This window comes from Babylonia areolata, chromosome 33 (genome assembly GCF_041734735.1).
Source record: "Babylonia areolata isolate BAREFJ2019XMU chromosome 33, ASM4173473v1, whole genome shotgun sequence".
NCBI lineage: Eukaryota > Metazoa > Mollusca > Gastropoda > Neogastropoda > Buccinidae > Babylonia > Babylonia areolata.
The window spans coordinates 12881689-12895284 of record NC_134908.1 but is presented as its reverse complement, the minus strand read 5'-3'; the positions used below and the strand labels follow the sequence as shown (position 1 = coordinate 12895284).

At 42.4% G+C, this 13596-nt stretch overlaps 1 protein-coding gene across 2 annotated transcripts in view; it reads left to right on the top strand.

Annotated features, from left to right (window-relative positions):
- The window catches only part of LOC143277157 (E3 ubiquitin-protein ligase UBR5-like), a 152915-nt gene that overhangs the window by 70875 nt on the left and 68444 nt on the right, over positions 1 to 13596 (top strand). For both annotated transcript variants that reach the window (XM_076581914.1, XM_076581915.1), the window contains exon 12: positions 6923 to 7102. In XM_076581914.1, the coding sequence (XP_076438029.1) occupies positions 6923 to 7102 (180 nt within the window). The remainder of the gene's footprint in view (positions 1 to 6922; positions 7103 to 13596) is intronic.

Below are 13596 nucleotides of genomic sequence, written 5' to 3'. Positions count from 1 at the left end.
CATTACATTTTGAAACAAGAGAGGCAAGGCCTTCAAGACTCACTTGTGATGCACTTTTTTAAAAAAATCCAAGCTTTTTATGTATTGAGTATAATTTCAAAATGTAATGTTTAAGATGAGAAAGATCAGTTTAAAGCAAACTAAGTTCCCCAGCAGAGTAATTTCCATTGTTCTGCTATCTGCACCAAAACGTTTGCAATAAATAAAACTTCCATGCTTAGCAAAAGAAGTTCCTGTTTGAACAAAAAATGATAATAATGACAGATCCTTTGTTGGGTCGAATATCAGATCAAAGTGCCAAGTTTAGAGAATACAAAAAATATAAATATAACAGTAAATGCATTATACTCAATACATAAAAACTTGGATTTTTTTAAAAGTGTATCACAAGTGAGTCTTGAAGGCCTTGCCTTTCTTGTCTGTTATGAAACAATTTTCTTTCTGACAGTTTCAGTTTCCTTTGCTCAAGGAGGCGTCACTGCGTTCGGACAAATCCATATACGCAGCACCACATCTGCCAAGCAGATGCCTGACCAGCAGCGTAACCCAACGCGCTTAGGCCTTGACAAAAATAAAAATAAAAATAAATAAATAAATAAAATATGTAAATAAATAAATAATAGATAAATACATAAAAAAAGAACTACTACTACTAATAATAATATGTATAAGGTGCAAAAACTTGATGAAGTCAACTATAAGCGTACAAAAAAAAAAAAAAAAAAGGAATAAAAAATAAATAAATAAAATAAATAAATAATAATTTTCAACAACAAAAAAAAGAAGAAAGAAAAAATAAAAATAAAGATAAATAAATAAATAAAAATTTTAAAAATAAAAATAAATAAATAAATAATAATAATAAAATAAATAAATAATAAAAAAGACAACAATGATGATAATGGAGCAAATAAATGTAAAAAAAAATGTAGACACGTGTGCACACATACACACACACACGTATAACAGATATGCACCAAACATGCATTTTCACAGATATGAAAGCACAGTCAAATACACATAAACATACATGAGCCCCAACACACACACACACACACACACACACACACACACACACTATCCTGCACCCCATCTACCCCCATCCTTCACACACTCATTTCTAGGCTATATATCACAGCTTCCACGGCGCGCGCACACACACACATACACACACACACACACAGAGGCACACTTACTTGTACAAGAACACACACATACGCCCATGTCCCCCACCCCCAACCCTACACACATATATACAAAGATATATATATATATATGCACACCTGCACGTTCCAATATTTCGTTGCTCCCACATTGTAGGCATGCATACACACACATACCTCATCCTCTATCCCTCACACCTCATCCCCACCCGCACCCCTGCCCCCCCACCTCCCCCTCCCCCATACACACATGCACAGAACTCTCCTGACACTTGTGTACAATTACACCCTCACGCATGCACAAACACACAGACCCACACAAACACACACATACACACACACACACACACAGACACTGCCACTGATTGGCCGCAAGAGGGATGGGAGAAGATCTCTGATGCCAAGAACATGGCGTCTAATGTGTTGCTCAGTCTATTGTATTTGGAAAAGCCCACAGAGACTCTGTTCCGTTTTGAAGAAATTTGCGCCGTGTTGGTTTGGAAATGATGCTGATGTTTGTTTGATATGCAAAGCATCATGCTCTACCTTTCATGCTAGACTTACGGCCGCTCCCTCTCTCTGCTTTTATTTCTTTGAGGCGATCGATGGTGTGATGGCCTTGTACCTGTTCTTTTTGATATTCTTTGACTTTTCTGAGGATTTCCGATTTTCCTAGATGTAGGCCGCTCGAAGTTGTTGCGTTACCAGCAAGTCTGTCAGCTCGCTCATTTCCCTTAACACCTGCATGTCCCAGGCAGTATGACCATGTAAGTTTTTTTTTATCTGAAAGTTGCACATTGCCTTATGCCACTCTGGGCTTCCCATTCCATTTTCAATTTTCTTTATGAGGTTCATTGAGTCGGTTAGAATCATGGCATGTTGGTTTCCGGGTATATGGATAGACGATGGCCACTGGAGGGCATGTGTCACAGACAATGAAAGACAGCCTAGAACTCTGTCAAAATAGCAGACAAATTTTTCAGTTAGAAGTTCAATTGGCCTAGTTGACCTTTGTGATCGCACAACATACGAACCTCTTGCTTCTGTTCTTCACACACACACACACACGCACACACACACACACACACACACACGTGTATATATATATATATATATACACAGAGAGAGAGAGAGAGAGTGAAGAAAACCATATCAAAATAACACTACCAGGGGTACATTTGATGTTGTAAGACTGTTGTTTCCTTTCAACCTTTTTATACTTCAGCACTGACATGGAGCATGCATTAGTTCAGCTGGATGTCTGTACTTTAGAACTGGTATGATCAGTTGTGCTGATTAATAGTTAATAATAATGTATAAACAAGAAAACAATTACATAAAGTGATACATACATATTGATTTTGAAACACACACACACACACACACACACACACACACACACACATATCCTGAAAAATATCTGAAGGGAGAATCATTTTTAGCATTAATGGAGCACATTATCCCCGATCTTCTTGTATAAAGCTTATTTTTCTCACATATTCTTATCAAAAGCTGTTATTTATCCAGATTTATTATTGACATTTGCTGTGTTGTAAGTCTACAGTCTTTTCTGAACCTGAAAATATCTTAAATGTTTATGTAGATGCATTAGTTTTTGAGTTTCAGTCATTTTAGTAATGCACAGGATCGGACATGCAGAAACTAGGCATTTTCCTCAGAATTTATGATACTGGAATTCAGCCAGTAACATTAACAGCCAACTAAAAAAAAAAAAAAAAAATCTGAGGTCTTCTGAGATCATAAATGAAGAGTTTTGACAATGGGAATGCATTAGGGGCAATTCTACATGAGTTACAAAATGTCATTTTGTGAGATTGGCTAAAATCGCAGAATTTTTTGAAAATTCAAAACTCTATATCTCAAAAACATGAATTCTATCAGACAAAAACCATGGCTTCAGGGCTGGCCAATCATGTGAGACGCAACTCCTCACCATGACGAATGATCTCCATGAGTCAAATGATGCCGGGAGGCAGACAGATGTGATAGTTCTTGACTTCAGTAAAGCCTTTGACACGGTCCCCCATAGCAAACTTTTGCATAAAATGGATCACTATGGTGTCAGAGGCCCAGTTTACACATGGCTCAGCAACTTCCTGGGAGGGAGGAAGATGAGGGTAGTTCTGGATGGCGAGGCATCCGAAGAAGCAGCCATTGTATCCTGCAACCCACAAGGCACAGTGCTCGGTCCATTACTTTTCCTCTGCCACATCAATGACCTGCCAGAATCAGTAAGATCAACAGTACAGCTCTTTGCTGATGACTGCTTGCTGTACCGGGAAATCCACAGCTTCCAGAACCATCTGACCCTGCAGGCAGATCTCAGAAACTCAGAATATTTTAATCTCAGAATGGGCAAAGAAGTGGGGCATGCGATTCAACGCCCAGAAAGCACTTAGTCCTACCTCTATAGCCTGGGAGGAGTAATATTGAAACAAGTACAAGGATTACAAATCGCAAACAACTTGAAATAGTCCCCACATATCTCCTGTGCCGGAACCTCCGGAACTGTCCCAAAGGCTGTAGGCGCCTGGCATATACAGCATTGGTCAGATCCAAGCTGGAATACAGCGCGACAGTGTGGGACCTGCACCAGAGACAGGACATGGAAAAGCTGGAGAGAGTGCAACGCCAGGCTGCACGCTTTATTACCGGAGACTACAGGTCCAGGAATCCCGGATGCGTAAGTGGCATGCTGAAGGAACTAAACCTGCCGCCCCTGGAGGAAAGACGCAGGCATCAACACCTCAGCCTCTTCTGTAAGATTGCTGAGGGTGTCCTCCCAGCTACCCCAGCAGATAAACTCCTAACTCCAGCCCCCACAAATCACTGCAGAATTAAACCCACCAGTTTTGAGGGATTCAAAACAATAAATGTAATAGAAAGACATGCGATCAGCTGCTCCCGTGGATTCTGGGTCCCTGACGCGAGAACAGAGCAATATCGTAGCTCCTTCTTCATCAGGACTGCCATGGGGTGGAACCAACTGAGTGAGGCCACTGTCACTGCAGGCTTAGTCAGTGCATTTTCATCAGCGCTGACCAGATCACCATCTGAGCCTGTGACCAGCAACCACAAAAAAACAACAACAAAAATTTTTTATTTTTTAGGTCTTGCTTCTAGAAGTGGAGCCTGGTCCCTTCCAGCCAAACCAGGGGGTTTGATGGTCTTAACCCAGGGTAGACAGTTTTCCTTGTCTTCTTTGACTATTTTTTGTGCTAGGTACATGCGTCCTAGTTCCGTCGCGTCTATATCGCCGGAAGTGGTGTCTGCGACGTACACTACCAGATCCAGATCCAGATATTGCTTTGAAATTTGGTGTGGCTTCTTACTTTATTGCACTTTTTCATTCTTGAAAATATGAGGCTTGTGCTATGAATTTGAAAATTTGACCGGACCTACCACATGGTAGTGTTTATTTTTGAAACATGATATTGGAGGAAAATAACATAACTGCCCTTGGTTGGTGTGTCTTTTGCATTTGCCAATGTTTTAGCACCATTTCTACCCATAGAATTAGCAGACATGAATTTTATTCTTTTTTTCACAAACTGTTTTGTGTTGTTGTTGTTGTTTTTTTCCCCTGATCGGGAGTTATCTCATCCTGTCAACATTGAACTTAGGATAGATATATTCTCCATTCATTCCCTTTAAGAAAACATGTACTTTTGCATGCCCCTGAGCATTATTCTAATTTTTGTCTTTTTTTTTTTAGAGGCTTGTTATTATTTTGCAAAAATCACAAATAATTCTGGAAGTCAAAGGGTTAAAGCATTAGACTTTCATTCTTGGGGGCCCTTGGGATCTGCGCTTGGTGGGGATTCCAGTCTGTCGGGTCAGTGTATACACAGGTGTACTGGTGACTCTCATGTGTACATGGATGAAAAAAACATTGAATATGCATGAAAAGGATCATAAAATCCATGTCAGTGTTCCATGGATTCTGGAATCATGCACACCCCTGAAAATGGAGTATGGCTGCCTATATGGCTATTTAAAAACAAAACAAAAAAACAACAACAAAAAAACAACAGCCCCCTCATAGAAGGGAGCAAATATGGTAATTGCAGCCCACAAACACAAAAAGCAAGAAAGAAGTGAGTGGGGATGAAAGTAAAAAGTGTTCTTAGATGTTCTTGATAAAAAAAATTTTAAAGTCTGCCATGAAAATAAACTGATCACCCTCAGAGTGTGAGGATCCCCCTCATGCGTTAGAATTACCTCAACTCTCTCCGGACGATGGAATGCCTGAGCATTCCTACATCAAATGTATTCGGATTCGGACGCCAGAATGGAATAGCATTTTCCAAAAAGAAAAATCCATCACGCGCTGTACATGTGATTTTGTGATTAGCCAAGCAGAGTGTGCTATTCTGGGTCACTCCACAACCAAATGGTATAATTAGCCAGCCTGTCATTTGTGGCCTGTCTCGCACACACGCTGACAAAGTCACTGACAGGTCGCCTGCTCGCATGGCGGCCTGTTAGCAAATGACGTCTGAAGCGGGTTCTTCTCAAAATGTTGCGGAGCGAACAAGGCAGTGATGGCAATGTTTTAGTGTTGCAGAAGTACTTGAAATGCTACAAACTGAAGGGTCGAACATTGAAGAGGTGGATGATGACAAAAAAGAAAGTGAATTAAGTGCAGAAATCTAGCATGGGTATGGTGATTTGGGGTGAAAATTTGGCATTATTTTTCTACATAATGGCAAAACAAACAAAAAAAAAAGTTGAGAAATTTGATTTGTGTGTGTGTGTGTGTAATAGCCCAGCACGTAATAAACCAGTTCTGAAAGTTTCATTTTCTTACTCTGTATTTTGTAAAAAAAGTTTCCAAACCCTTACAAATGGACCGTTTGTTGGGAAAAACAAGGGAGAAAACTTGCCGTCCCAAGTGAGTTAACATACTCCATTGGAAATTATTTCTATTCCAAGGTGAATCCTTAAAGCCATTCACTTCCGACTGCAGATATATGTCTGTGGTTTAGGGGTAACTGCTTAATCATGCATCCAGCCACTCATTTGCACACACTTACCTCCTTTGCAAATGGTTACTACCTTGAGTGTTTGAAGCAATTTCTTGGCAAATTTTGGCTCGATTTTTATGTTGTGTTTTTTTTTTTTTTTTCATTCAGTGAAAAGCTGTTGTGCTTGTCAAAATGGCTGCCAGAACAGAAGAGATGGCTGGAATTTTGTTTAATTTTCTACACAACGTCGACAATAGCTATTACGAAAATGTGATAGAAAACAAAAGTGATGATGATGTTGATCAACTGAAGTGATTCTGGTTATCCTAATGATGATTACATGCTACTTGGTACATCAGCAGGAATACATTTGGTAATATTTTAGCACTATTTCCATCTGTAAAATAAACAAATTTGAATTTTCTTCTTCTTTTTTTTTCAAAATATTTTGTGGTTTTTTTGTGTGTTTTTTTGTTTTTGTTGGTGTTTTTTTTGGTTTTTGGGGGGGGGGGGGTTTATGAGTAAAAAATCTTAGTTATCTTCCCCAGATTCGGAGTTATCTCATCCTGTCAAGATTGAAGCTATGATAATTGTATTCTCCATTCGTTTTCCTTCAAGAAAACATACTGTTACATACTTTTGAGCATAATTTTAAGAGGTCGGTGATTATTTTGCAAAAATTGCAAATAGTTTGGAAGTGAAAGGGTTAAAGTTTCAGTAGAAAAGAAGACTAGATATTTTGTTTGCACATGCAATTTTGTGTCCCGACAGGTGGAGCGTGATCGCAGTTCCCTGATCACTCAGACCTTCAAACAGCTCAACAACCACTACAGCCGCCGCACCAGCACCAGTGGCAACCCTTTGGCTGTCCATCGTGTCAAGGTTGCCTTCAAGGATGAACCAGGGGAGGGAAGTGGTGTTGCTAGGAGTTTCTACACAGCAATTGCACAAGTGAGTTTGTCAGTCTGGTTAGAACTTTGGGACTGAGTTGCATTTTGGCATTGTGTATATTAGTTGAAAGCAAGCCACCAGTAGTTATTTTTTGTTTGTGGTAGGCATTTTTGTGTGTGTGAAGTAGGTACCTCAGATGTGTCTGTTCAAACATGTCATGTGTACTGCTGGAACAAGGTAACGAGGACAGCTCTCTGACCTGCACAAACTCCCAGTGGAAGATCCTGAGAGTCTACCAAATGCTACTCATAGAGTGGTCGTTTTTTTTCTTTTTTTTTGTTTTGTTTTTTGAGGTCATTGGCTGATGTGTGGGTTTAAACACATCATCAGTCTATATAGTTGCCCCATGTTTCAATTGTGTGTGTGTGTGTGTCCATGGTAAACTTTAAAAACAAATTCATTTTCTCTGGAAATGCTTAGTCTGTTGACACTTAATTTGGCTTTAAGATAGGAAAAAAAACAACAACAGTTTTTTACACACATGCTAGTTCTAATGACAGTGTCTATATGGAAAGGATACAAAGATTTAAAAAGAAGCCAAAATATTTCCACTGTCAGTTTTTATTTCTTATTCACAAAACTTAGCACTTGTGTCCGACAGTTCTGACACACTGATAAATAGCAGCTGATTCATCTTTATTCTCTTGTTTAACCTATATGGATGTCAGAGCTACATGGAAATGTGTATATGGGCTTTTCCATCAAAAAGAAAAAGAATAGATAATTTTTTTTTTTTTTTTTTAAAGGCTGTCAGCTGGACCTGACTTCGCATGTACAGGTAAATAAAAATAGGCTTAACACATTCTTTGTCTTTTGTAAGCTTCCCATCATTTCGCAGTTGTATATAAACATCTTTTAAAAAGCCCCTGAAGGAATTCCTGAGATCTGTGCAAACCCAGGGAGAAAAGGGAGGATGTAATGTCACTGACAGCAGCTGTTGTGATGCTGCTGATGGTGTATTTGACAATAAAATCATGAAAAAAAAAGAAGAAAAAAGAAAAATACCATTTGATTTCATCCATCCTGATAATGTAAGGCCCATTAATTTCTCCTGTATCAATCAAACTAGGGCGGAGGGGTTCTGTAAGGACTCAACGGCCACATGTTCAGGACCATGGCGAGCCACTGGTTATGTGGATGTTCGGCTGTGGTTAACAGCTTAAAGAGGGATGGTCTCTGTCAGGCTTTCTTGCCCAATATTCACCTATGATGAGACAAACCAGTAATCAGCCCATACCTGACTGATTGCAGCTTGGGTCAATAATGGGCCATACTTGCCACAGCATACCATGGCGGAGGTGGAACGTATGTTACTGGTGGTTGCCCCAGTAAGATCAGGGGAAGAGAAAGTATTGTCATGTGCACCTGGAAAGTAAGAACTCTGAGAACACCAGGAAAAGTTGAAGAACTCACACACAAGATGGAAAGATACCACTGGAACATTATGGGTATCTTCTGGAAAGGCCATAGTGAAATAACAACTGAGGAAGGGCACAAGATCTACTTCAGTGGAGAAGAAGACAAGCATGAGCGTGGATTAGGATTCCTAGTACACAATGATATTGTGGGCACAGTCATGGGATGCTATCATCCGCCTGAAATCAACTCCTTTAGAAATTACCATAATCCAGGTATACATTCCCACAACCTACTGTGATGACAAAAAAGTAGAGGAGTTCTACGATCAGCTGCAAGAAGTTTTGGAGCAAACACAAAAAAAGGACACCATGGTCATTCAGGGGGATTGGAATGCAGAAGTAGGAAAGGATGCCCATACCAACTGGAAGAACATTTGTGGGCGGTTCTCCAACACCAAAACCAATGAGTAGAGGTTTAAGTCTCATGAAATTTGCCTGCAACAACAGCACTCATGGCTCTCACAAAGCATCACGCCGAATGACCTGGCACAGTCCCATTGGAGAACATCGCAATCAGATAGACTACATTCTAGTCCAGAAACGTTTGAGATTTAGTGTAAACATCGCCCAGACAGGAACTTTCCCAGGAGCAGATGTTGTCAGTGACCATGACTTTGTTATTATGTCCTTTTGCCTGTGTCTCAAGAAGATGTCAAAATTCATGAGACTCAAGTTTGACCTTGACAAGCTAAAAGACCCAGAGGTGGTAGAAGTTTTTGAGGCAACCATAGGAGGAAAGTTTGCACCACTGCTCATCTTTGGTGAAGAAGAGGTGGATGTGAAAACACGATGTCCGCCTTTATTTAGCACAATATTGACAAATGCGGCAGCTGACATCCTTGGCAAGCAACAACCCATGAAGAAGCCATGGACGAGCTGCTAGACAAGAGATGTGAACTGAAGGGGGAAAAAAAAAAAGAACCTGATGGAGCAGCGAAGTACAGGAAAATGAACAAAGCCATTGGGAAAAGCATGAGGATTGCCAAACAAGTCTGGATTGAAGAGATGCCAGGAAATAGAGACTGACCTGAACAGCAACAGCAGCAAGAGGGCCAACCAGACAGTAAAAGACCGAACAACTGTCAAAGAAGCCAAGGTCTTAACTGTTCAAAGCCAGACACGAAAAATGTGCAAACTGAAGAGAAAGATATCATTGACAGATGGACAGATTACTGTTCAGAACTTTACAACCACAGAACCATTGGTGACCTGGCAGTACTCACATTGGCCTCAAGCAACCAAAGAGGAAGAGCCACAAATTCTTTGCAAAGAGATTGAGGCAGCATTAAAGTCACTGAAGAAAGGAATATCAGCTGGAATTGACAATGTACCTGCAGAACTAATACAAGCAGGAGAAGACGTCAATCAGCATACTCACAACTCTTTGTAACAGAATCTGGAAGACAGGAGAATGGTCTACCATCTGGACGCAGTCTCTAGTTATCACACTCCCAAAGAAAGGAAACCTCCAATTGTGTCAGAATTACCGCATCAGATACCGCACTGATGGCAGCCTATTCAACCCGAGGCGGCTACAGGCCCACACCAAGACACTGGAGCAACTCATCAGAGAGCTTCTGTTTGCCGACGATGCTGCCCTCGTCGCCCATACAGAAGCGGCCCTGCAGCATATAACGTCCTGCTTCGCAGAGGCTGCGCAGCTCTTCGGCCTAGAAGTCAGTCTGAAAAAGATGGAAGTTCTCCACCAGCCTGCCCCACGGGAAGAATTCCACGCTCCTCACATCAACATCGGTGAGACAGAGCTGAAGTCGGTCCACCAGTTCAGCTACCTAGGCTGCACCATCTCGTCTGACGCCAAGATCGACAAGGAGATCGACAACAGACTTGCAAAGGCAAACAGCGCATTCGGCAGGCTGTACAAGAGAGTGTGGAACAACAAACACCTGAAGAAAGACACAAAGATCAGCGTGTACAGAGCTGTTGTACTGCCCACCCTGTTGTATGGCTCCGAAACCTGGGTCACCTACCGGCACCACATACGACTGCTTGATCACTTCCACCAGCGCTGCCTTCGCACCATCCTCAGCATCCACTGGAGTGACTACATCACAAATGTCGAGGTCCTGGAGCAAGCAAAGACTATCAGCATCGAGGCAGTGCTGCTAAAGACCCAGCTACGTTGGGCAGTGCACATGTCCAGGATGGAGGACCACCACCTGCCCAAGATCGCGCTGTATGGCGAACTGTCCACTGGCCTCCGTGACAGAGGAGCACCCAAGAAGAGATACAAAGATTCCTTGAAGAAAGCTCTCGGTGCCTGTCACATTGACCATCGCCAGTGGTCCGCAGTAGCCGCCGATCGAGAGACCTGGCGACGCACCATCCACCAAGCTGTCTCCTCCTTCGAAAACAACCGCAGGGCCAGCCTTGAGGACAAACGCAGAAGGAGGAAGAACCACGACGCTGCAGCCGCGAACCCAGACCAGACTTTCCCTTGCAACCACTGCGGCCGACTCTGCTTTTCCCGCATTGGCCTTGTCAGCCATGAGCGTGCCTGCATCAGACGTGGACAACGCCCTTCCTAGATCTTCGTCAGCGAAGCCAGGCCATGACCTCACAGTAAGCCTGATCTGCCACCCAAGCAAGGTACTACAGAAAGTCATCTTGAACAGACTGAAAGCTCAAGCTGAGAAAATCAAGAGGACTTCCAGACTGGACGCAGCACCACAGAACATATTTTCATTCTGAGAAAAACATGTGAGAAATATCTTACACCGGCAACCTCTATACCATGTTTTTGTAGATTTCAGGAAAGCATTTGATACAGTGGCATGAGGTTTTTTTGGTTTTTTTACTGCCCCATCATCTGCACCATTTCAGTGGCATTACTCCCACGCCGCTCATTTAGATTCCCCCATATATGGCCACACCCAGGTGTGTCAGTCGCAGTTCCAGCGTCGGCAGTCCACAGGGAACCATCGATGTTAGGTCGCCAGAAGGCCACACTCCAGAGGAGACCCTGCACTGCTGCTGAGTCACTTCAGTGGTGTTCAGTGGTGCCTGTTCAGTTTTAACGTACTTAGGACACCACCTACTAAGCCCCCTACTAACGACAATAATGGCTCAGTCACGGAGCCAGACTGAGTGAGTGTCCCTCCCAGAGTGGAGACCGCCACCACGTCCCTCAAACAACAGCCCCCCATGAATCTGCCAACACTGATGACATTGACAGGACTCACCCCAAGCACAGAAGTGGAGGGGTATTGAAACTGAGGTCACCATGAGAGCAGGGCATGAAAGGCCACAGACTTTGAGACTATTTTGTTTATATTGATGATGATGAAGGAGGATGACGACGATGATGATGACAATGTTGTTATTGGGGTCCATTTTGGTTTGGGACTGCGTGACAAGGCTGTACTCTACCCTTCCTGTCATTATGATATCCCGGCGTTAACCAGGCCCGAGAGATACAGACACTTGCAGTGTTGGTCAGGTAATTAGAGCAACACACCCAAAGACGCATCCTTGAAGTGGATGACACTCAACTGTGTGGTCCCAGTCTCCCCATTTAAGCCCACAGCACACTCAACTCTGGGTAGGAGCCGGCCACGGGCCGAAAAACCCACCTCCGCTGGGATTCAAACCCGCGTCCTCCCAGCCGTCAGTCCGCGATGCTAACCACTTCGCCATGGCAGCTGGTGTGTGGCATGAGGCTTTCTGGGCGACTATGAAAAATACATCGGCCCCAAAATCATCTGAGTTATCCAACAACTATACGACAAGGCAACCTGAACACAATGGTTTCATCAGAAACTGGTTCAGGACAACAGTTTGATTCAGACAGGGTTCTCTACTATCCCCTACACTAGTGTATTCAACATATTACTGGAATGTATCATGTTGGATGCACTGGAAGACCATGAGGGCTGTTGGAGGAGGAACTGTTACAAATCTTCTGTTCACCATTGACTTTGATGGCTCGGCAGGAAATGAGACCGAACTCTCCAACCTGGTAGAAAGACTTGACATAACCTTCAGGGCATACAGAATGGAAATCAGTGCAGAAAAGACAAAGACTATGACAAATGATACCAACGGCATTAGCACTAATAACAAAGTCAATGGACAGTCTGTGGAATATGTATCAAGATTCAAGTACCTGCGTGCAATTTGTCATAGATGAAGCTCCAAACCATAAGTCATGTCCAGGATAATGCAGACTGCAGCAGCGCTTACTCAACTGAAGCCCATTTGGAGTGACAAAAACATCTCAGTCAGATTGAAAGTGAAACTTATGTACTCACTGGTTCAGTCAACACTTTCCTATGTTTACAAAACGTGGACTGCCAACCTCCACAAGAAGATCCAAGCCATTGAAATGAGATGTTTCCAAAAGCAACTAGGTATCTCCTACACTGAGCACATCATGAATACTGAGGTCTGACAGAAGATCACCCAAGCCATTAGGCCCCATGATGATATCCTAACCGTCATCATGAGGAGGAATTTCAAATGATATGGACATGTCTCAAGATCTGACAGGCTCACAAAGACCATTCTGCAGAGCACCATACTAAGCAGCAGAAAGAGAGGGAGGCAAAAGAAAATGTGGCATGATGACATCAAAGAATGGACAGACCTGAATTTCCCAGATTAACGGAGAGCTGCAAGAGACAGTAATCAATAGAGAGAACTGGTCTGGAAATCATTGCAGTACCCTGATGACCCTCCACCGGCTTATGGGATAGGTGAAGGTGATCCAACAAACTCATGCCAAACACTATGCACTACTTAGATCTGAGAGTCAATTACCATGATTTGTGTCCTTAAGGCACTTTTTTTTTTTTTTTTTTTTTTTTTTTAAACTCAGAATTGACCCCTGCATTTTATCATCTGCATCTGAAGACTTAATTCTGATCACCACGTGGGGCCACCTGACACAGCAAACTCAAAAGCAGGGACTGAAAAGCAGGGGTGGTAGCCTGGATTCTGATCGAACAAGGTAATGATGTGGGGCTTTACAACTGTGTACATTCAACTGGAGGCTATAAATTTAAAAAAATAAAATGTGTTTTAAAGAAAAAAGAAAGGAAGGAAGTAGCAGATGATGGG